Here is a 24,802-nt window from a genome sequence, read left to right on the forward strand (position 1 = left end):
TCTGTTACTAACACAACGGGCGGGGAGAGGAGGCAAAAGGAAAAAGAGGTATAGGAAAGGGTGTCTGAACAGAGTACATGAAGGTGGCTTTAGGCTACACTTGGTGTAGTTAGTGTATGGTCCAAGGGAAGGTGCTGGGAAAATTGAACCCAAAAGAAGTCTGTCTGCACTGTGGAGCATAAACCTAGCAGGATCATTATAGGACTAAAAGAGCGAGCTTTTCTAGCCAACAAGGCAGGCCTAAGAGAAGGTGAAAGGGGCTGTCTGAATATTGGGAACTAAGTTGGTCTGATGAGCGTTTGCCTTCCAGAACAAAGGTTGGAAAGCCTGTCAGACAGCCTGATTACATTGGTCTCAAGAGGAAAACACAGGGCCATATTGCACGAAGGAAGGGTGACAAAAGGGTGCTGTCACTATAGAATAAGGAGAATCTTAATTCTTTGCCATATAACTATATATTAAAAGAGGTTTGTCAGCATTTGGAGGGGTGACTTTCGCAGATTGGAATACATACATAACAGCACAGGCACTGGAACTTCCTTCTATTGATTTTCACTTAACGCAAGTATTTTCTTTCAAAGATGACACAAAATATCTTTGCTCTTGTTGAGAACCTTCATTTTGCTGAGAATGACTTGGTGGTGAACTCCTCCCTCTCCAGTTTTCCTTGGCAAGCCAGCAATGTAATAATAAACAGACAGCTTTTGCTAGACTTTTCTTCATTCTGTTTTATACTTCCCCGGTACAGGTAAAGACATACCCAGGGCACGGAGCACCTTTTCTGTACAATTTTGCAGCATTCTCCTAAGTGATGATGTTTCCTTATGAAACATCTATTACTGTGGAGAGGGGGAGTTGTTGTCAGAACAGTTTTCCATATTGTTATTGCCTTCTCTGGATCCTTTTCAATAATATATTATGTGACTGATTAAAAACAAGTTGTTGCTATTAAATGTATTATCATACAGTACAAAGGGGGTATACCTGTGCTAGTGAGAAAGCTGTACTGTGCAATTTAAAACAGGTTGGATGACAAATCAATGCGTATTTTCAACTTGACCTCTCCATTAGACCTTAACTCCCATTATTATCCACATTTAAATTGCAGTGGCATTTTCTCGACGACTAGCTGTTGCAGCCAGTTAGCTAAGCACACCTCAGTAGCCTACGTAACCTTACCTAAGTAGCCTAGCCAGCTAGGCTGAGCGGGATGGGATTCTGTCAAGCCTCCTCCAGCAAGAGCGGCTGTACTGCTGGCAAACGTCTGCCAGGGAAAGGAATCTTCAGGAGCCTCCTGGGATCTCAGCGAGCTCAATGGCCAAAACTTTGGAAAATCGCTTTTCTGTTTGAGCTTTGGCTCATTATCATGCGAGGGCCTGCAGCGGCATTGGCACAGAGGGGGCTACAAGGGCAGATAAAATGCCCCCGCTGCCTCGTTTGGGCTGGGCACGGACCAGCGGCAGCGTGACACGCAGCGGGTGGCACGAGTCTCCCCTCACGCAGAAGTGCACTGACCTGCTACACCATCTCTTTTATTTCCCTCTCGGCCTGATCCGAACGTGAGGAGAGGTTGAGCTCGGTAGTTTCAGCTCCCACCTTGGGCATTTCGAGCCTCCGCTGGGCAGACGCCCGCCGCGAACGACGGGCTCCCGAGGCGTTGGCGGGGCAGGGCTGTGAGGGGCGCCGCGCGCCGCCTCAGGCGCGGAGCAGCACGCGCCCTTGGGAGACCCCCCTCGCGGGGCAGAAAGCCGTTTAACGGCCGTCACGCTCCACAGTGGCGGGGTCGGGGCGGGCCCGCGCTGCGCGCTGATTGGCTGCCGTCCCCCCCCGCCCCGAGGGGCCCCGCTGGCCACAGCAGCCGGCGGCGGTTGCGGGCGGCGGCAGCTTGACCAGTTCTGTGAGGCGACGGTGCAGTCGCCCCGTGCCCAGCTTACGGCTCTGCAAGCCCCCGCCTCCGCTTCTCCGCGCCGGGTCCGGTCCGGCTGCTTCGGCCCGGCAGAGCGGTGGAGGGGCGGCGGTCCGGCGATGGTGGGGCGCGGGCGGCGGCGCTGAGGGGGCTGAGTAGGGAGGGAGGGAGTGAGGAGGAGGAGGGCGCCATGCGGTCCCTGAACATCACCCCGGAGCAGTTCGCGCAGCTCCTGCGGGACAACAACGTGACGCGGGAGCAGTTCATCGCCCTCTACGGGCTACAGCCGCTGGTCTACATCCCAGAGCTGCCGGGGCGCACCAAGGTGGCCTTCGTCCTCATCTGCGTGCTCATCTTCGCCCTGGCGCTCTTCGGCAACTGCCTGGTGCTCTACGTGGTGACCCGCAGCAAAGCCATGAGGACCGTCACCAACATCTTCATCTGCTCCCTGGCCCTCAGCGACCTCCTCATCGCCTTCTTCTGCGTCCCCTTCACCATGCTGCAGAACATCTCCTCCAACTGGCTCGGCGGTGGGTACCGGGGCCGGGGCGGGCGGTCCCGGGCCGTTACGGGCTCGACGGCTGCTGGAGGGAGGGGCGGGGGGCGGACGATGAGGCGCAGTGGTGGGGCAGTGCTTGTGGCCAGCCCCGCCGCTCAGACCCTCCCGCCGTCTGTGAGGGACCCCGAGGGGTGTGGGGTGTCCCCCGAGGCGAGCCCCGGGCAGCCGCGGCCGTTGCGGCCGGTCTTGGGCTGAGGAGGAGGAGGGGCGCGGCCGCCCGGTTGTGAGGGAACTGCCGTCCTCCCCGAGGGCAGCGTTATTGCCGCGCACCCCCGCCGAGCTCTTCGCGCTGGCACAGGGCTTCAACTTCTCGGTAGAAACTTGCAACGTCTGCTGTCCCCGGAGCCGCTGGTCGCGTCCAGGCATTCGCAGTCTTTTATCGCAGGACTGGGGCGCTGTCCCCAGGTGTGTAGTTCAGTAACCTCAGCCTGCCGTCAGCTGCTTTTCCGCAGAGTTCAGTAATGGCTACACCACTCCCTCAGGTTGTGTTAAACCCAGTGCGCTTTCATGCTTGCATATGTTAAAAGTCGCAGTATGTGTGTGAGAAACTATATGTTGTCTGGTGCTGATGAGGTAGTCTTGCCGTACTTTCTCTTTTTTTTTGCCTCATAAATAATGGAATTTGTCTGGCAAGTGAAATATCAGTCTTTATTCAGCTTAAGTTCCTCTGACAGCAGTCGACTTGGAGTCAGACCTCCTTAACCTTTTGTGAGGAAAAAGAATGTGTCCTTGGAGAAATAGGAAAGTGAAAGAACATGCAGAATTTATGTTGAAATTATGCATTATTTTCAAGATATGCTGATATGAAGGACCTTTGGGCAAGGCCTCCCTGATGCCTACAAATAATAATTATTTTTTTCTTTTTTTGTGCACCCCAGTCACCCCAGTGGTAAAGTAACAAAAAGACAAAGGTGAAGTAACACTGCAAATGGTATTTATCTTCCTTTTCTTGGTCTTAAAAGAGTGTTTGACCATTGTAAGCGGAAAAATAAAAGGGATGGTTTTGCAGCAAGTAGCAGACAACACCTTATACAACTACAAATTGAAATATTTGTCAGAATATTTTAATATGAACAGAAAAGATGTTCATGAAGTGACACAGTTATGTTTCGATTTCCAAGGCTTCCTGTGCTTCCATTGTTGGGAGGCAGTGAAGGTTACCTTCAAAGCATGGAGATTTAATTGCAGTACATCCCACGGGCTAGAATGCAGGATGGGAATTGACAGGTCAGAGGAAGCTTGAAAAGCACATGGATACCTAACCCAGTGAGAAATGGGCTTTATTTTTGTCTGAAAAACAGGAACTTTCTGGGAGAAGTGATAAATACAAAACTCTAGGGGCTACTGACAGTAAGGGCAACTGTTTTATTTTCTTACAAGCTGTCTTTGGGGGGGGGGTGGGTAACCACTGTTTTAAGACAGCACAGATGTTGAACCCCCAAACTAACAAGGACGTGTAAATAAAAATAATGGAATAAATTGATAGCTATACTGCTGTGCCTTCCTTGTGGCTGCTGTATTCCAGTTCTCCTTCCTCTAAGACAAATACAGCAGAAAGTTACTGGTGGCATCAAGAGATCTCACATAAAGGGGGGAGGACTGAATTGAGTAGCTTTCCCTATAGATAAGAGGTGTGATTGTTCTCACTCCTAAGGAAGACCCTGGTCTGTCAGCTTAACCACGCATCTGACCAGAAGCAACTAAAACTTAGGTGGGATGAAGCCTCCACCAGAGGTGAATTACAGCATATATAGCACAGGCATGTGCAACATTATGGGGAAAGTATGTATGTTTATACTTACTTTCTGTTACCGAGGTCACTTGACAAAAATCTAGAAGTAGCGAGTGCAAAAGGTATAGCATAGTTGCAACAAATATCTTCAGATATTCAGTAGTTGGATACTTTAAAGTATACTGCTCTGTGGGTTTTACTGTACTTTTTGTCTACCCTCTTTGCTGTGCTAGAGCATCTTCAGTACAAGTAGATCCATAGGTCCTGTTGACTTTGATAGCTGCCTTTATGGTCCTGGTAAGATAATTAGCTTTAACTAACACAGTAGTGGGAGGGTGTTACTCTTCACTGTTGGGAGCGGGGGCTGCAAAGTAAAATTCAGGAAAACAAATGAGATATAAACTGGCGGTATCCTAAGGGTATCTGATTCCTGAGGCTTACACTGTGAAGCATGAATAGTGATTGCAGTTATACTGCAAATCAGAGCCTGCCGGTTTGGGAGGAGTCTTTTCCTTGCTAGCTTTACTGGTTTAATTTTTCTTTTGCCTTTCATTTTGTAGTCTGAAAAAGCTTGTTCTCATCTACCTTAATGCAATGTCTCCAAGTAGTGCAAGCTCTAACTCTGTTAAGAAAAAGGTGATTTGACTATCTAATATATCCCTGCTGGAAAAAAGTAGTGCATCCTGTGACACTTCATGCTAGAAATATCCTAGGGTTTCTGAGCATTTAGTCACTTTATATCTTGATTTATTTGTACTTGCATCACTAAAACAAGCATCTGTACTAGGTGATGTGAACTGAGATCTGTATGTTTTGTACTTGTCTTTGATTTGGAACTGTTTTTTTATTTCCATGCTTGTATATGTGTGTTTGTTTCTTTCTCTTTTTTTCCCCTTCAGAAACCCACAGCAGAATGTGAAGGTGAGGGGAAAACTGCACTCTAGGCTGTAGAGGCAGAACGTACAAACATAAGAACAGCTGCAGTTTCAGGGTAGCTGTTATTTTTTAAGACATTATGGGATGCTATCAGAGAGGACTAACTACCATTTTGGCCCTTCTAAAGTGAAGGGTGAAACACTTTCACCCCAAAGGGTTCCAGGTGTGCATAGTTTACAGTAGGACTCCAAGGAGAATGTTGATAGCTGGTGATGTAAAGTAATTCAAACTGTGGATGGTAAAGTGGCTCCTCTAATTGATAGCGTTTGTCAGAATTCTTTAGAAACGGAAGATTTCTCAGCTTCACTGCATTACACTTACCAGAACTTCTGACAGAGATGGGAAGAACTAAAGCACTGGCATGACTTTTTCCACAGTATATTCATTAATATGTCTTAACTTCACCTACAATTTAGCAACTACAGTTTCAAGAAACTGAATGTGTGCCTCACTCTGCCTGGTGGTTATGCAACTTTAATGCAGACCTGCTAGCTGTACATAGACAGCAACTGGGAGCAGCACCATATTGACCAAATGGGTGAATTGGTCTCACTTTCGATTCTCTGATCTCTTAAGAATGTATAGCTGTGTGAGACTCTGATAGTGACAGTATACAATTTAATTTCTGAATTTATACTTTGCAACTAAAATGGCTGTAATTTCTAGGGGAACTTTTAATAAAAATCCTGTAAGCTAATCTCTCTGTAATGTGGAAGGCACTCTGGAAGAAAATGAACATTGTAGCTGTGGCATAAATGATCACTGGGATCATATTTATTGGTAGGAGGAAGATAAAATGGGAACTTGAGTAAGGGGTAAATTGATGCATACAGCAAAGGTAGTCTTGGTGCAAACTGAAGCAGTTGAGGATTTGCTTTCATATGATCATTGGTAGGAGGCAGCAGCAGTGGTCTCATTGTCATACTGATGGTGGCACTGTTAAAGATAAATTTGGGCTTTTGTCTCTGGGCCAAATATTACAAGAGTTGCTTTATTTTCTGACACTGCTTAGTCAGTAACACGTTACCTTTACAGAACTGCCTGGAGCAAGAATTACTTGTAAAGTTGTGTAATATAATAGCCCTGGCAAAAGATACGGTAGACCTAGCACTATGCTACAACTTTCTCCTGAATTTCTCATCAGTTAGAATATGTATTCTCAAGACAGGTATCAGAGGGTGGCTTTTCCTGTGACTTAGAGAGTAGTGAGTCATCCGAGGCACAGTTGAACACACAGCAGCATTTGCAGCATTTGAGATGCCCTTGCATATCTTGTTTGGCTTCCAGCTGCCACTCGAGAGAGAGGTGGGTCTTCTGTACATTGCTGTCATATCTGGTGCTCCTTGACATGGCAGTTTCTTCTTTTCTAAAGGCTTGGTTGAAAACCAAGTGGCATCTTCTACCCAGTTGAGTATTTAGGGTGCTTTCTGTTCTTTACCAAACATCTTGTGTCAAGCAGTGTGTTACCTTACTTGTACCTTTCCTGTATGAGAATGCATAAACATTCCTTTCTGAGGAACTAAAACTAGATCTTAGTAATGGAAATTACTGGGCCTTTTGTGTCTGGTATTCTTGGACACCTCTAAGTTCTTCAGAGAGACAGAAACTTCTTCACTCTGACTCTCTTCTGGAATGTTCTTTGATACTGAAGAGTTTCCAAATACTCCTAAACTGCTGACATGCTGTTAGGGTTAATACTAGACAGTAAAGCTGGATGTGAGAGATCCAGTTATTTGAATCTCCTGTTTTTAAGCTTTTTTTCTAACTTTCCAATTTAAGTTGTCTAGACTTGCTGTAAATCAGGTCAGGGACACAACAGCACTCTTCATTTGCCTCCTGCAGTGTGAGAGGTTGTGTCTTGGGATTGATCCGCTGCTGTTAAGAGCAGGGTGATGTTGTAGTTTTATCTGTATTGGTGAAATCTTGCATTATCCTTCATTCTCCATGCCCTGCTATTGTGTATTTTGGGTTATTTGCTTATGAGTAGAGGCAGGAGTAAAATTCTGTATGAAGTTGGTTTGAGAATGGGTTATGTAGTGAATGCCTCAGTAAAGGAAATAATAGGCATAGTGTTTCAGTGAGGTGGTTATTATGTCCTTTTTCTTGGTAGAAATACCTGGCATTCTCTGCCTTGCATTGAGTGAATCAGGAATGTGCTTGCTATGTCCTGTTTTGCTCCCTACTAGTGAGTCTCTCTCTTGAGAAGAGATCTGGACCTTTAACCTATAGCCTGGCCAAAACCCCTCACCTGTACTACTTGTTGTTTGTACCACAATTGCAGACAGTAATTTACTGCAGTAGTTTTGTGTTCTAGTAGCAGTGTTTTGGTGCTGCACAGCTATCTTACATTTGCGTGAAGACTGTGGTGCCTGTTTTGGTGGCTTTGTAAACCCACTGGCAGAGAAGCTCCATGTAAGCCTTGGAAGGAAGGAGGGTGGATGGTGTGGAATATCTTGGTCAGCTAGCCCGAGGTGTGTGGTCCACACTTTCAAATTGCAGGATAGAGGGAATGATGTGGACTCCATCAGTAAATAAACTATAGGCTATTTGAGGTGCATGGTCTAATTGCATGGGCTCATAATGTACCATTTTATCTCAGCTGCTGTAGTTGGCCATAAACGGACTTAAACTGCCATCAGGTGCTACACTCATGCCTTTTTCTGGGCAGACGTATGTATAATGTTCTTTATCCTCTATAGGTAACATGTGAGAGACTTATGTATCATGAATGGTAAACTACTAAGGATGCAAAATGTGTGTATACCCAAGAATCGATATAAAACAGTGCATCGCCCAGGTATGAAAGACTCTTAGGGATATCATCTGTATGGTGATGACTGACTTGTTTTCTGCCCTGAAGTTAGAAAATATAAGAAAACTTACCTTGCTTTCATCAAGTGAGCTGGAGAGAACTTACTTACAAGCTGTGATAGAGATTTTAGTGCAAGGACTTGGTCAACAACATTTTAACAGAGGAAGGAGCAATTTAACTTTTATCAGAGAATAGTTTCAGGATTTTGCCTTTGTTACTCTAATAATAGAAAAACTGATCTTTTAAATATGTGATGAAATGGCTAAGTCATAGTTACAAGTGCAACATCTGATAATGAAGGCATGAAGAATTGTTTAAAGGAATACTATTTATCTTTGCAGCCTTCTGAATGTGTTATCATTGGGGAAAACTAATCATTGCTTGAATAATCTGTGCAGTTTTTAGCAGTGCATAAGGAGTACTTTTGGGAACCTCTTAGCTTCTTGAAAAAGAGAAGCAATTAGTTATTTTCATTCCCAATATTCCTCTGCAAATGATTTTCTTTCCCAATTGGAAATTGTCAGTAATAAATGCTGCAGTGCTGTCTTCACTGACAATCTATTGGAAGTGTTTGCTGAAAGCCTTACCTTGTAGAAAGTTAAACATTTTGATACATATTTAAGGTATTGGGTGAAGTATTAATATTGTTATTTAAAATATTCAAAAAAAGTCACGCATTTCTGTACTGGGGGGATGTAAGTGGAAATTGAGCAGGCAAAAAAGGAGATTTTTTTTCTTGGAAAGACTTGGTGAAAAAGTATTATTTTTAAACAGCCTTTAAAAAGAGTTTGAAAAATATTAATCAGATTCTTTCTGATTCAGATCTATGAGGCATATTAGATGCATAATTCATAGCTTGCCAAAGATCTGAAGCAAAATTCTGCTCTGAGAGATTCAGCGTAGCCACAGCCAAAAAAACCGAAAAGTGAACCAGAATCTGAGAAATAGTTTTCCCAGTGCCTAATTTTAGCACAAGAAGGCTTCAGTGCTGCGATCATCTCAGAGTGCTTAAGTGTGTTTATCTGTGCATTTGGAGGCATTATATAGGTGTTATGTATTTTGTGCAGTATAGTATAAAAATGTCCCAGGTGTCTCAAAGACCTGGAATAAGTCTAGCTGTGTGTTTTGCATTGGGAAGCAGAAGGTAGCACCCTTTTCCCCCAAGCTCCATCTGTCTAGGGTTTGGCTCATTTAATGTTCATTAATGACTTCAGGTAGCTGGTGTCCACACAAATTTTGGAGTCAGGTTCAAGAATTTAAACTTCAGTTAAAGTCAGGATCTAGCCAGCCTTTTCATATGAATCAAACTAAATGTTATTTTCAAGAGTAAATCAGTGATTGCATTAATCCTGGATTTTTATCATTATGTCCTGATTCTGATTTAGTGGCAAGGGGAATGCCTTTTATTCTAGCAGTGGCTGGTTAACTCAAGGATGGGATGCACATAAACAGACAATAGAAAGAGGAATTTCTGTTTTGAACTCACTCTTGCTTTTTAATCCTGTGTATTATATTTACCAGGTGATCTATCATTGTGAAGTCTGAGAGAAGAAATCTAATTTGGGTCAATTAACAGTAATACATAGGGAAGCAGAGTAGTCCATGTAGACTGACTTGTCTTTTGAGAGTGGGTGACTAGGACCAGGAGCACAAGGATGTGTGAGATGGACTGTAGCTGCCAAATCCTGAGCTGTATATTCTGCTTGCTTTTTTCCCCTGCTTTCCCCCCTGCTTTTCTTGCATTTATCTTCATTGAAAGAAGCAGCAAATAATAATTTTGTTTTGTTTTCTATGATTTAAAGGCTGTGGGGATTTAAGATAAAGAATTAGTAATGACAGAACAAGATGGTCAGCTTGGAAAAAAAGTGAATGATCGAGCTTCTCTTGAATTCTTTCACTTGACACTGAAGGTGGCTTTAGTAATTAATTACTTAAATCAGCAGCTAAGAAACATTGGTTTATATAAATTTTAATGTTTGGAATTTGCACTTCATAGCTATTTTTCTAGAAAGGGGTTGCATTTTGATGGTGAATGATTAAAATGTGATGTGTCTGTTTAATTAAAAATAGTTCTTTTAACAAGGTAGGAGACTGCTTTTTGATAAGTAAGAGGATATTTTAAATGTATGTGTGTATTAAATGTTTTCCCTTATGGAAACTTAATCACTGTTTTCTAATGTAATTTATTATATGGTTGTCATTAACTAACTGTTGTGAGGTTGTTGGATGGAAGTTGCAGTGTAACTGAAGTGTAGGAGGACAGCATTGCTTTCAGCACTTACCTGTAGGCAGTGAATGTACTGTTATAATCGATGTACAAGTCAGATTTATTTGAGGCAAGTAAATCGCGTCCTTTCTTACCTCATTTTTCTTCATAGGTTTGAAGAAGAGTGCATACTTCCCTGCTTCTTAATTCTGTTTCTCAACTTTGAAAGACAAATATCTTTAACTGGTTTCTTCCATATCAAAGGCTACTTGCCTCTTCTAATCTGATTATTACAATTTGGGGTGTTGTTTTCTTGACAGCAGCTGTAGGTTTATGTTGATGATTGGTCTGTCTCAAGAGAACGTTTAGCATTGTTTCTAAAAATTTGTCTTAAACCTTCTTTTCTTTCTTGGTTATTTCTTTTTCAGCATCATTATTCCAGAGCCAGGAAACACTTTATGTTCCCTTCCTTCCGCCATTAAAACGAAGTTACTTCTTTCTTTGGCGAATGCTTCCTTTATCCAAGTGCTGATTTGTTTAATAACTCCAAAAACACTATAAAGAGTGAGATTTAAATAATCTTGACTGAAACTCACTGAAGTGGGCTTTTGTTCTTTACTTTTGTATGTAACTCTTTCACTAGTTGTTCTCTTTAGATAGGATCTGAAATTATGTTTTGAAGAATATGTTGTTTAAAAAGAAATAAATTATAAAATAAAGCCATTCAAGTGCCTTTATCATGAAGATAAAATGAAAATCCAGTCTTATTTTCAGATTGGTTGGGAGATACAAAACTTCACTGTATTCTTAATCCAATGTTGATTTATTATAGGTGAGTGTATCATGACAAGGACATAGTACTTGATACAAATAACTAAAATATCTAGCAGTCATGTTAATGAATGGAAAGAAGACTTGAATAATACTGGCTGTTAAACCATATTATCTCCAAACCATCTTCTAAACAGCTACATTTTTATCAGTTTGATAAGAAATAAGGTGTAAACTAGTACCTCCCTTTAAATCTTCTGTTACTCTGTGATAAGTCTGAACACAAACATGAAAACTAGCTTGACATGTTTTTAATATATCACAGTGTTTCACACAGTTGTTTTTTGCCTGTCTCAGTCTTATTTTAATTTCACGGTCTAAACTATGATGTAGTAGCATAATTTGGGTTTTTCCCCTGAAATCTAATATCTCTTCCTTACAGTAAAAATTGGCTTTTTTTCTCAATTTTTCCAGAAGGGACTTTAAACTAAAAGGCATTTGAGAATGGGGTTGCATCAGTTTCTTCTTGCTCCAGGTGAAGCTTGTTTTACACAAATGGGTTAAATACTAAGTGAAATGTGCATGCATTATTGGATCAGGGACTAGACCTCAGTACCTGTTTCCCTAATAGTGACTATGCAAGTTTGCAGGTATTTTGTTTTTTTTTCTGGCTGTGAAAATCCCTAAGTATTCTTGTAAGATGGTCCATTTCAGGGGGAGGTCCTGAAGGTGGGACCCTAGTGGTAAGGCTTCCTCCTTGAGGTTGTAGAGCCAGGATTTATGGCCCCCTTTTCCACACTTCCCTTGTTCAGTGATTACAGCATTCAGTCAATTTAAGGGAAAGAAGTAGTGCATCAGCTGTGTTTTAGGAAGGCTCAGATCCAGTAAAACCTACCTCAGCTGTTAAATCGAGTCTCACAGGCAAGGCTGTGTTTAGGGCCCAGAATACTGTGTCCAGTTTTGGACACACAGTACAAGAAAGATATTGATAAACTGGTATGAGTTCAGCAGAGGACTGCCCTGACATCAGGGGTGGGAGCAGCTGCCCTGTATGGGTGGAAAAGCTGAGGGACTGGAGCTTGTTCAGTCTGGAGAAGCAACAGTTTTGGGGCAACCTAGCAGCATTTTGCAGTGCATACAAGTAAGTTATCAAGAAGATGGACCCAGGCTTTTCAGAGCAGCGCATGGCAGAAGGATGAGAGGCAAAAGGCTTCAACTGAAACAGGAAGGTCAGACAGGATATAAGGAAAATCTTTTTCCATGTGAGGACAGTTAAGCAGAGAAAGAGGCTGACCCAGGGAAGGCTCTGCTGTCTTCAGCCTTGGAGATTTTCAGTACCTGAATCCTCTGGGCTGCATCTGGCTTGGTCTGGCTTGATTGCTGATCCTGCTGTGAGCCATGATGTCAGATGAGAGACCACCTGAGTTTGTTTCCAACCAGCATTATTCCATGGTTCTCTAATTCTCTTCTATGCTTGTCAAGACTGACTGAGACAACTCTGCGAGGCCGTGCTGGGAACCTGTAGCCAGAGGTGTCTGAAGGAATAGGGCAACAGAATCAACACTTTGGACATTAGGCATGTAAATCCCGAAGAATAAAATGGTGATTGGACTTCCATAAAGGACTTCTGAAGTCCTTTCAGTAATCTAATTCCAACTCAACGACAACAAGCTTTCTGTTGGGAAAGAATGTGATTTAGGGCTTGTGGACTTGGAGAAAGTGTTTTGAAAAGATCTACTGAAGAGTTAATTTCCATATAGATATTCTGTTTCAGAATATTCCTGGAATAACCAGTGTGATCACTCTGAGCTTTTTAGTATTCTCAAATAATAGTTCCAGGTTGTCTTCTTCCTTTCTCTATACCACCCCAGCCCAACTGCCACCATTCTGAAATAGTTACCTTATTTAACAATAAATGATTCTCATTTTCCATGTGTACAAATTATTTAATTATAAATAAAATAATGAAAGTTTTGAAAACCTAAGAAAAGGCTTTATGTGGAAAATATTCCCTATTCTGTCAAGTACAATGACCCCTGGTATCTCAGGATTGAATCCCATTCAAACACATTAAGGATGGTGGAGCTGGATCTCTAATCTGTTGGCGTCAGATTTCCATTGAAGTTGATGACTTCTTTTGGCCATGACATTCTAAACACTGTCTTGTCTTTTTTTCTGCCCAAACATACCTGTTTCAAACACTCAAGCAAGTGAGAGTTGATTTCCTTGCTAAACAGTCATTTAACGTTGGTGAAGTGTTGCATTTGAAACCCTAGAGTGTCTCATGATTTCAGAAGACAGGAAGAATTTGTATAGTGAGTGACAATCCAGGGCAAGCAAAAGAGCCCTAATGCAATATGGTAATGTTAATACAAGTTGATAGTCAGAGACCCTGGACTTGGTGGCATGAGGAGCTTCAGGGAGGTTGAAATACTGTTCTATTTTTACTGTTGATAAATAGAGGCTTTTTGAGTAGCTTTTAGTTACTGTCCTTTTGAAAATTTCATGTTATTTCTTGGGTAGAAAAATGCATGTGGCTTTTTTTCTTTGGTCACCAAGTCCACCAAGGATCCAAAATGTGTACTATGTGCCTCAGAGCAGGTATTTCTGTTTCCAGCAACCGTATCTATTGAAAAACATCCTTTTGGTTTTTGTTTTCCATCAAACTTTGCTTTTCTGTTCATGTTATTTGTATCAGGAGTCACTTCTAACTTAACCAGTGAAGAAAGAACTTGAAACCAATAGTGGAAACTCTCCTTTTGATTCAAAGAAGTAGGATTTGGGTTTGGCTGAAGATTGTTTTAGCTCTGCTTTACTCATGGCAGTAAGCTGATTTTCGGAAGTGGACAGAGATTGTGCGCCATAGCCTCTTTGGTTGTATTCACCATTTGTCATGTGCAAAGAAGGTATGATCTGAGCTTGCTTTTTTTATATCACTACAGAAGTTTCAACACACTGGTTGAAGGACTATAAATTTGACTGAGTGAGTCTTGTGCTTGTATGTGTAGCACATACGGTACTGAGTGTAGTGAGAAAGTGGTGAGATGCTGAATTAATAAGATATTGGCCGTGTTTTGTAAGGGTTTTACTTTGTGCTTACTGAAGCCAAGGAAGAAGTGGGGGGAATTTTATTGTATAAATTGCAGTTGATACAAGATGTCAAGATGTCTTGTCTTGCTTTTCTGACACCCTGGAAAAATACATACTAGGTGAGAAACAGACTTTCAGCCCAGTGCATCTTCTTCCATGCAGTTCCTACTGACCATGCTAAGATTTCATTCAAGTAGCTTGAAATTGGGCTGCATGGTATATTTTTATTCTGTTTTAAGCCAGATCTGTGTGCACATTCACGGTGTTGCTGGTGTTGAAGATGTACTTGGAAGGTACTTGACTTCCATCCTTTGCCCCTTGCCCTCTCCTTCCCTTTTTGAAGCCACAGAAGTAGTGATTTTTTTGGCAGCTAGAATTGATAAGACCAGTAGCAAACGAGTTCCTTCTTGTAAGCTACAGTGGCTTTTGGCCTGGCCTAGCAGACAGAAGCTTCCCTTTTCATTGTTCCCTTCATGGAGGGCAAGATTAACTTTCCTGTTTGTTTTCTTTCTGTTTTCGATGCTTTTGTTGCTTAACGTGTCTGTAGCATCTTAAAGCTTGACTTAAAACTGGATCAAATATTCCTTTGGCTATTTTGAGTTTATGGATTATATCTGGGTAAGGTATAATTCATAATCAAGTAAGGGAAATAACCCCAGCTGTTGCTGAAATGAGTAGCTGATACTGAACTAAGAATGTGAGGTAACTATGAGAATGCAGACATACAAAATTATGTCAGGGTCAGAAAATGAGTAAATAAGAAGTAGGTTGGGAAAGGTGTTAACATAAGATTTTTGAGAGAATAATTTACACCAGTTTCTAAGATGCTTGGGATTTGAGGATGAGTAATGGAAAATGACTAATGTGTTAAGAACTGAATATGTACTTTTGGGAAGCTATAGCAGTAATGAAATCTGAACATCTGTGGTAGTTGTGCATAAATAATGGGAACTTATACAACTGTGAAAATGAAGGCAGAAAATTGCATTTAATTTGGACAGTGTCATTAACATAATGTGTTAATCAGGAAAGAGGGAGACTTGAAGAATGGAAAGGTGATGAGGTTGATTTTCTCCTCTTATGCCTCTTAGAGGACTCATATATATGTATCTATATATCTCTCTATATCTATATCTGTCTATCTCACTTGGCAGAATGATGCATTAAGTGACAAAGTATACAAATAGAGTGGCATTTAAATGAGCCAAAGGAATGTATTTGCAACAGCAGAAAAGGTGAACGCTAACAGGTAACACTAAGACTTTCCTAAAACCAGAGAGTAATCTGCCAAGATAAGATAATAAATATCCCTCTAACTTGGCATATTTGAAAACAGGTGGTGGAAGACTTGGTCAAAAGTGAAATAGGAATAAGTGTCAGACTGATACAGAGCAAGTGAATATATCCTTAGAAATCTTGGTTTTGCAGATGTAGTGTGTATGACAGAAGAATGACTGTTGAAAGCTGCATTTGATGAATAGCTTGAATAGGTGACTTAACAGTTTAGCTGTTGAAATAAATCTAAGAATATTAGCCTGTTCTTTTTGCACAATAGCCCTTTAGTAATAAAGTCTATTATTGGTAGCTCTTTCATGAACTACGGCAGTTGAATACCTTACTTTCTGACTATTGCAGGTGCCTTCGCTTGCAAGATGGTACCGTTTGTTCAATCCACTGCTATTGTAACTGAGATTCTTACAATGACCTGCATTGCTGTGGAAAGACATCAAGGAATTGTGCATCCACTAAAAATGAAGTGGCAGTACACCAATAAAAGAGCTTTCACGATGCTTGGTAAGATTTTAGGCATCTCGAGTAATTGTGTGTATCGAGAAATAATCTTCAGTGTAGATGGCGTGTCAGAACAGAAGGCACTGATATGACCAATGATTCAGAGGTAGAATTAATAAGTCTGGTAATATTTATAGAATAGCTCAGAAGTCAAAAATTTACTTAACCAAGACCCTGATAAACCTTTGGCAGGCCTTTTTTTTTTTTTTTTTTTTTAAAGAAAGGTTCAAAATATACAAGCACTGGTAAAGCAACGTCTCACCTGTAAATGGTCCTTCCATTGTAACACAAAGAAAACATAGATAATGCTGGTCATGCAAATTGAGTTGCCTTTACACTTGAATACCAATAAATGAGGGTAGTTTGAGAGAAAGAAAACTGATTACAAAAGAGCATGCTGTTATTGATGTGAATGTTGACTGATATATGTCTCATATAGAAAACTTCGTTCTTTATTTAAATTGTCTACTTTGCCTGACTTTTTAAAGATGAAGCTGTTAAACTGTTCATATCAAAACTTAACTCTGCTTGTACAAATTGTTAAAAAAATGTATTTGTTTACAGGCATAGTCTGGTTGCTGGCACTTATTGTTGGGTCACCTGTGTGGCACGTGCAACGGCTTGAGGTATGTTAGGTTAAATGGGAATTTACATTTTAAACTCAGTCCTTGCTGGATCTTTTTGTACCTTTAGCAATGAATTGAATAAACTTGTAAGAAATGAGAGCGGGATAAGAGAAGTGGACCTTTTGTTGTGTGTGCCAGCATAAGAAAAGCTAAGGATTAGGATTTGCATGCACTGGAAGGACTACCAACAGGGACTAGTCATGTCTACCCTCCCCCGTTATGTCAAAGAGCAGCAATTACATCTCACTTCCACAGTGGTTTCCTTTTGGTTTATAGGTACACTGGCACACAGCAGTGTAGGGCTTAGATGACTGTTTCAGGGTGACATAAATTTGGAAGAACTGTGCCTAGTTTAAAATGTAATTAGCTGCCTATTATAGTTTAAGGAGTTACTGTACACTTTTGGAGGAAATAAAAAAAAAAAAAAAGCTTGTCAGAATCTGCCGCTTGTGAGTCTGAATGTTAACAGTCTTTTGTTTGTTTGTTTTGTTTAAGTGACTAATATGCAAGGTTTCTATATGCCCATCTTTACTTAGCCAAGGTTTCCTTTGAAAAAGCTTGTTAAAAAAAAAAAATTCTGAGGAGGAGTGCAGATCAGAGCATCTCCTGATGTCTCTTTGTCAGCTTGGATCAACTCAACACTTGATGTGGAAAAGTGCTTGGAAGAATTTTGTCACTTTGAAAAGTTTCTCTGTTGAATTTTGGTTATTGTATTAAGAGCAAGGAATATTTGAATGTGCTTGGTTTTTACGCATGGGGTAAACGCTGTAGTGACTCATCTCCTTTACACTCGTTACAGGTTAAATATGACTTTTTATATGAAAAAGTGTATGTTTGTTGCTTGGAAGAATGGGCCAGTCCGATTTATCAGAAGATATATACGACCTTTATTCTTGTTATACTCTTCCTTCTTCCACTGATGTTGATGCTTTTTTTGTACACTAAAATTGGCTATGAACTGTGGATTAAGAAACGAGTGGGAGATGCTTCAGTTCTTCAAACCATTCATGGGAGTGAAATGTCTAAAATATCAAGGTTTGTAAAGTAAAATACAGTTGGAACTTTGACTGCTAGAAAGCTTTTTTTTCCCCCCCGACAGTTCTTGAAAACCAATGCAAAAAAAAGTAAACTTGTCTTTCCTTATCCATTGGGAAGTCTACAAGCATAGACCAGATTTTTAAAGCTAGCTAGTTATTTAACACTTAGATACCCAATTTAAGGCAACTTAAACAGATTTTTTTTTTCTTCAAATTATAGTATAGCCATACCTTTGAAGTCAAGCCCTTTCAATAAATCTCATATTATAAGTTGTGAAATGCTTGTTTTTAAAAGATGTAGGCCATGAGTTAGAAGATGACTTGGGGAAAATGCTGCTACATTGTTTCCGTATGTTCTATGGAAAGTTCTTTATATAATTCTGAGACTGTGAACACTGCTTTATGATCCTGTGTCGTGGTTTAACCCCAGCCAGCAACTAAGCACCATGCAGCCGCTCACTCACTCCCCTCCCATCCAGTGGGATGGGGGAGAAAATCAGGAAAAGAAGTAAAACTCCTGGGTTGAGATAAGAACGATTTAATAGAACAGAAAAGAAGACACTAATAATGATAATGATAACACTAATAAAATGACGACAGTAGTAATAAAAGGATTGGAATGTACGAACGATGCGCAGGGCAATTGCTCACCACCCGCCGACCGACACCCAGCCAGTCCCCGAGCGGCGATTCCCCGCCCCCCCACTTCCCAGTTCCTAAACTAGATGGGACGTCCCATGGTATGGAATACACCGTTGGCCAGTTTGGGTCAGGTGCCCTGGCTGGGCATGAGAAGCTGAAAAATCCTTGACTCTAGTCTAAACACTACTGAGCAACAACTGAAAACGTCAGTGTTATCAACATTCTTCACATACTGAACTCAAAACATAGCACTGTACCAGCTACTAGGAAGACAGTTAACTACATCCCAGCTGAAACCAGGACATCCTGTTAGAAGTTAAATGGGCAAATGGGAAAAAATCAGAATTCATTTAAATACTTTGGTACAGTTTAACTTGATGTAGCTTCCCAAGAATTTTGAGTGTTCTCAGATGTGTTTGTGTGAGCCTATCCAGATGGTAATGCTCTATCTGAAAACCTATGAAAATAATTATCAACTTTGCTATTTAGCACTAAATACGGGCTACTCCTAATATTGCCTCATGATTTTTCCTTTCATTTGGCAAATTGATCTGTTGCCTGATGTGCTACAAACCTCTTAACAGTTCTGCTCATTGAGGAGAGCATCACCTTAAGTATCAACTGTAAGGACAATACTGACAAGAAGCTTAAAAGATAAATGATTCCTTAGATATTTGTCTAACAGTATGCCTAAGGAGGCAGACCCCTGTAAGTCAAAACTGAAAGAGGGTGCAATCTCACAGGAGTTAAGGTGACATGTCATCTTTAGGCTACTCTTCAGTTTATTTTCACACTGGGGAGAAGATCCTGTAACTGCTTCCAGTGAATTGCTGCTTCTTTAGCTCAAATGAGAGATCCGTCTTGGGATCTCTAAATGTAGTTATATGAATTATATATATCAATTTGAGGATGACAATAAATTCATGTGTACCTTGAGTTTGTGAGATATTACAGTGGAGGCAGTGAGTGTGTTGCTTGCTCTTATTCTAGCACTTCACCTGCTGGCAAAGGTTGAATGTTGCAGGTGTAGTTTCACCTACTCACTGTTAAATCCTCTGTGTAATCAGCTGCTGCAGGTACAGTAGTGCAGCCAGATCTAGGAAGGGACTCTTGGTTTTTGAGCTATTAATGGAATTTCATGTGGTTTTTTCCCCCTCCGTCTCTTACTATTGGAATTGCATTTGCTAGAATAGAGTGAAAATGGCTTGCAAGATATGCTAATGTCATTGCTTGCTGCAACTGCAAAGTGCATTGCTTTCCCAAAAGAGAGAAATAAAAGGTGTTAATTGATGTGCTGGATTTATATGATGCTGCATTTCTTGTTCCAAAGGGTATTGTGTACTTCTGAGCATTCTTCCAGGGTTTTATTTGCATCAGCAACCATCAGAACACGTTTACAGATCTAACTTGAAGAGACACATCTAACTACCAGTCAATTCTTAGTGATTCAGTATGGAATGTCTTGATGCAATTTCAGGAAGAAGAAGCGAGCAATTGTAATGATGGTCACAGTGGTGTTTCTCTTTGCAGTCTGTTGGGCCCCTTTCCATGTGATTCACATGATGATAGAATACAGTGAGTATCTGCCATGTGTCATACAATAAAGCCTTTCTAAGGTTTTTTTATTTGGTTGGTTTTATTTGGTTTTTTGATAATGGAACTACAGGTTGTGAAAAGCTAGTGCTGCTGTAGCATTCAGCTATAGAATGCCTTCTGCTAGCAAAGCTTAATGTTGTGCCTATAAATCCTGGATTACTGTCTTGTAATAGACATACATAGCTAACAACAGATGAATTACTCTGAAGTCTACAAGGGACAGACAGATCTGCAGTGCTCATACAAAATGAGTACATTTCAAAAAACCTATTATCATGGAATTATTTAGGTTGGAAAGGACCTTTAATGTAGTGTTTGGGAGATACCTTATAGCTGAGAGAAACTTGTGTGTCAGCCACCTCTCTTCTTCCCTGCTGTGTGAATTAAAAACAAACAAACAAAACCCCCAAAACCCCCAACTTTGTGCCTTGCTGTAAGCCCTACTGAACTTTGTTGCAGGGTGGGTAGGAGGGAACCCAAACTCTTTACAGGCTCCTTTAGAATGTAGGCTCTTTAGAAAGGAGATCCTTTGCTTCTGGATTTGTACAGCATATAATCCAGTCCTGAAAAGGATGTTTGCTAGGCCTTACAAGACTCAAGAAAAAGCAAGACGTGACTATTAGGATGGTGAGCATACATCTCTGTGGATTCTTTTTCTTTCCATGTCTGTCATGCTACCCTCATTTGCTGAAAGGTCAAAAGTACCTGGCTGGAAGGTAAAAGTTATTTCCAAGTATAAAAACTCTTGAACAAGTAACTTTTTAATTCAAATTTAATATTAATTTAATGTGTGAAGATTTCTATTTGCATCCACTTAAGTTGTCTTACTGCTTTGAGTTAAACTGTTAGGAAATATTTATCCCTTCACTTGCCCTGGTTTTCACAAGGTAGGCATGTTGGAAATATAAATAGTGGTAATGCCCAGTGAATCCAGTAGAACTTTCAATGGTCTTAACTGGATACTGGCTTGGAAATGCCCTCAATGATTGTTATCTTTGCTTTTTGCTATTTGCCCTATTCTCTGGGGTCCTGCACTGTTCATGTCCCATCTCCTACATGGGTACTGGGATAGGACGTGGGACTGTGCAGCAGGCTATGTATAGGAACAGGAGGAGTTTTTCAGTAGTTTTTGTACTCTACTTGCCAGAGGCAGCAGCTGTTTCTTTGTCTTCTGTCACAAATGAGGTTGTAGCAGATAAATCAGTAGCCCTGCAGCCAGTCAGCTGACCCAAAGGATGTTTATGCCTGGGCAGAATCAGAAGTGCAGAAGCTGTAACTATTAAAATTGTCTGGGTTGTCCCATGTTAAGGTTGCCCATAATGCTCCATGAACTGTTTGCTCTCTTTTAATTGCTAATTTCAGGAATTATTTCAGGTGCTGCAAGGCCTTTATTTTACTTGCCATATAAACCTTTGTAGTATTTATCCAGAGTCTGATTGCTGAGTATTTGAATTCAAGGAATTCAGTCCTCTGTGATAGCAATGATTAAAAAGTGAGAGATGTGACCAAGACAATGCATTTTTACCTCCATGGGCTGATCTGTGTCAGCACAGAGAAGAAAGCCGTGCGTGGTCAGTGACAAGACAGGGATTGGTGTTAAAGTACTTACACATTTGATATGGACATGAAACTCAGAGCCAGAAGAACAACTTGAATAAACAAGGCCAGTACTTAGCAGGCTGGAAGCTCTCTGTTGCTTGGCCATTGGGCAGGTTTTTTGGCTCATAAATTGCCTTTTTTGAATGACTCTGTCCTTATTTACATATACACAAGGCAGGGCTATGTGGTAGATCTTGATCTTTCCTTGCTGATCAAACCGAACCCTATTGCTAATACTAAGAACCTCCAGCAAGGTCTTTTGTTGATTTTTAAACAAAAACTTCTAATGCCAGACTGGATATAATTAGGCATAAGTAGTAGGCATTTATGCCATTCCATGCTTACAGCATATTTCCTTTTTCCTTTCCAGGTAATTTTGAAAAGGAGTATGATGATGTGACAGTCAAAATGATCTTTGCAATCGTCCAGATTATAGGATTCTTCAATTCTATTTGCAACCCTATTGTGTATGCTTTCATGAATGAAAACTTCAAGAAAAATTTTCTGTCTGCCATCTGCTTCTGCGTTGTCAAAGAAAATGCATCACCAGCCAGGCAACTCGGGAATTCAGGGATTACTATGAGGCGGCAAAAGGCAAGTGTTTCCCAAAGAGATCCCATTGACTTGGACGAAGCCAGGAGGGACACATTCAGTGATGGCAACATTGAGGTCAAGTTCTGTGATCAGCCAGCTTCAAAAAGGAATTTGAAAAGGCACCTTGCCTTATTCAGCTCTGAGCTTACTGTGCATTCTGCATTAGGAAATGGACAGTAGCATCACAAAGGTTTTGAGAATGGAAAAAGCATTCTCTTTATATGATAACTTTCAATAAGCTGTTTAAAATACTTTTCTACTTTGCATGCTGAAATGAGGGGAAAAGTATTTTGTGGATTATTATAATGGTGGGATAATGTTGAGAAAATGTAATATATTTTATAAGGATGAGGAGTAAAACTTTGGAAAACAATATTACTGTATGATTTCCAGGAAAAAAAAAAATTCTTCCTAAGCTAATTTGGGGCTTGTTTGCCCTCTGCTTTAGGTAAACCAAACAACTATTGCTTGCTTTGTTTATTTTGTGTTTGGATGCTGGCACGCTGCTCAACCATACAGAGCTGAATGCCAGAAGATGGGAACTATGGAGAGAGTGCACACTTTTTTTGGACAACTTGGAAAAACTGGCATGGGTCTAACATTGTAAGATCTGCTCTTTGCAGCTCTGAGGACAGAGGAGCTTCAGGTCTGAGTTCAGGACAAATGCGGACTGAGATGCAATTATATTTTGGAAAAAAAAAAAAGTGAAAGACCCAGAATTTGACTCTGAAAAGATTAAGATTTAAACCTTGCATGCATGGTCAGATTTTGTTAACAGGAAACATATTAGAAATTAACAATGCATGCATAATTAATGTGCTGTTTCTACAGGTTAATTCTTGGGTACAAATTTAAAGGTCAGCGTACTGCCCTGTAAACTGCATTGTTCTGCTGAAGAATGCAGAAGTTGTACTGTACAAGCATGCAGGTGCTGGAGGTGTGATCTATAGAGTAAACACTGAGTTTATCTTAACAGTCATGCTTGCGTATGTGACTTACAGGTTGAAAGTGTGATGTTGCCATTTTCTGGAAGGATATAAAGGCCAGATCCAGAGCCTGTTGGGACTCTACAGAAGCCTTTCAACTGAATATCATGGTCTTTTGACCAGACACTTCTTTGAAGACATGCACAAATTTTTCTGTCTCTTCATCATCTTCAAAGTGGATTAATTACTGTCTAAGAACAGGGTCAGTGTTCTGTTATTTTTAGGCTTAACAGTAAATTGTGGGGTTGAAATCTATATAAATTCTAAACGTTTTTTTCTCTCAGTGGGTCAAACTGAAAAGTTGTAAAAGGGTGCTTACAAGTGGGGCTGGGGAAAAACTGTGATCTAGAATTGTACACTGTGATCTGATCCCATAAATGAGGCTTTGAAATACATAATTTGCAACTGCAGGTGAGGTTAGGTTGGATCCTTTAACAGCCTGTGAAATGTCAGTGCTCTCTTCTGTCATCCCTTGCCTCACCTAACGGACCTTGGTGCTCCCTTGGCAGTAAATTTTAAGATTTTCTTGCTTTGCTACTTTACACTTCATTGTAAATGAAAACTTAGTCTAAATTATCCTTGTATAAATTGGAAGTAATCTGATCCTTCTCTAATGTTCAGAAATTCCCATTGGATAAGGTATTCTGATGCTGGTTTGGGATGTACTCTTTATTTACATATATATTATTTATATTGTATATGATATATTCTGATGCAATGACAGGGGAAGATACCTGACTGGTCCTGACAGCCAGGAATTAAGAGCAGTCCTATTTACATAAGCATATGTATTAGATAAAATAACAATTTTGGAGAGCTATATCTGGGTAAAACAACATGACTGAGGTCAGGTTTTGCTTTAGACAGTCATGCAGACATGGCCCTGTGCATTCTTTGAATAATGCTGTAAGCAACAGCAACAATTTTTGCCTGCAGTTACAACTGTGATTTCCTTTGAAGGCCATTTCTGTCATAGCTTGTCTTTCATCCTTCTAGACAGGAGTCTTATACTAGAAGTTTTCTGCTCTGGAGAATAGGGGCTAACGGTGGCTTGTTATCATAGTTTTCCTCAGTTGGTGTAAACTTTATCTGGCTGATGATGAGAACTATGTGTTTTTACAGATTCTATAACTTTAAAACGATTTATTTTAAGCTTCTTATTTATTTGCACTGCTGTTTTCGATGACAGATTTTAACACATATTTAACAAGAACTTTTAAGTATTTTGTTTTTGTATCATCTTATCTGTTTCTTCTATTGTGTCGTAAAATGTTATGTCGATGAGTAACTGTTGGAGTATTGTATTTTTTCATTAAAATTCCTCTTTGGCATTGCTGGTGCTGTTTGCACTGGGAGCATCTGCTGTAAAATTTATTCTTTGAGTCTCTTTGTTTAAAGATTCATATGAGCTTATATGTGCTTTTTTGGTGATTAAATTCCAGTCCTTTTACAGGTGCCAGCTGTTACTGTAATCCTGAGAGATGCGATTTAAAGGACTTCACAGAATAAGGCGAAAGAGGGGGAAAAAAACCCTTCCAGTCTCTTGGTAGGAGAGAAGTGGTAAATATTTCAGCACAGGTATATGTGGCTACAGTTAGATTAAATATAAACTAAACTAGTAAAGACAGTTCTCTTACTGTCCTTAACAATAGCTATATTATTTGTGCATTTTTGACACAATAGTTTTCTCGGAGCCAGATAATCTTGTAAGAAGTTCTAGCTGCGGGGAATAGAAAAACTTTTATTGACTTAAGGAGAACCAAGGTTTTGCCCATGTTTGTTTTTTTTTTAATCTGTCAGAGCTTCAGCTTTGATTTAACTAACAAAATAAATTGTTCTATTGAATCGGGTCAATTGTCAGTCCAGGCTAGTAGCCTGTCTCTTGCAGTGGCTCATATCATGTGTTTCTGAGTGCGTGG

General features: G+C 40.5%; 1 protein-coding gene across 2 annotated transcripts; it reads left to right on the forward strand.

The window, feature by feature from the left end:
* The first annotated feature begins 1,853 nt into the window (after positions 1–1,853).
* Positions 1,854–24,255, forward strand: QRFPR (pyroglutamylated RFamide peptide receptor). Of its 2 annotated transcripts, none has more exons than XM_069799185.1 (6): positions 1,854–2,436; positions 15,648–15,806; positions 16,368–16,429; positions 17,229–17,464; positions 19,586–19,683; positions 21,674–24,255. In XM_069799185.1, the coding sequence occupies exons 1-6, from the start codon at positions 2,097–2,099 to the stop codon at positions 22,075–22,077; spliced, it is 1,299 nt and encodes a 432-aa protein (XP_069655286.1). In that variant the 5' UTR covers positions 1,854–2,096; the 3' UTR covers positions 22,078–24,255. The 2 variants fall into 2 exon arrangements, with proteins under 2 accessions (XP_069655286.1, XP_069655363.1); XM_069799262.1 differs by having other exon boundaries at positions 19,639–19,683; positions 21,674–21,894.
* Positions 24,256–24,802: the final 547 nt, after the last annotated feature.

Source organism: Haliaeetus albicilla, chromosome 1, assembly GCF_947461875.1.
Source record: "Haliaeetus albicilla chromosome 1, bHalAlb1.1, whole genome shotgun sequence".
In the NCBI taxonomy this organism is placed as follows: Eukaryota; Metazoa; Chordata; class Aves; order Accipitriformes; family Accipitridae; genus Haliaeetus; species Haliaeetus albicilla.

Coding starts and splice junctions, on each gene's coding strand:
- QRFPR (XM_069799185.1), top strand. CDS start 2,097: ATGCGGTCCCTGAACATCACCCCGGAGCAGTTCGCGCAGCTCCTGCGG. Junction 2,437..15,647: donor CTCCTCCAACTGGCTCGGCG/GTGGGTACCGGG, acceptor TGACTATTGCAG/GTGCCTTCGCTTGCAAGATG. Junction 19,684..21,673: donor TCACATGATGATAGAATACA/GTGAGTATCTGC, acceptor TTTCCTTTCCAG/GTAATTTTGAAAAGGAGTAT.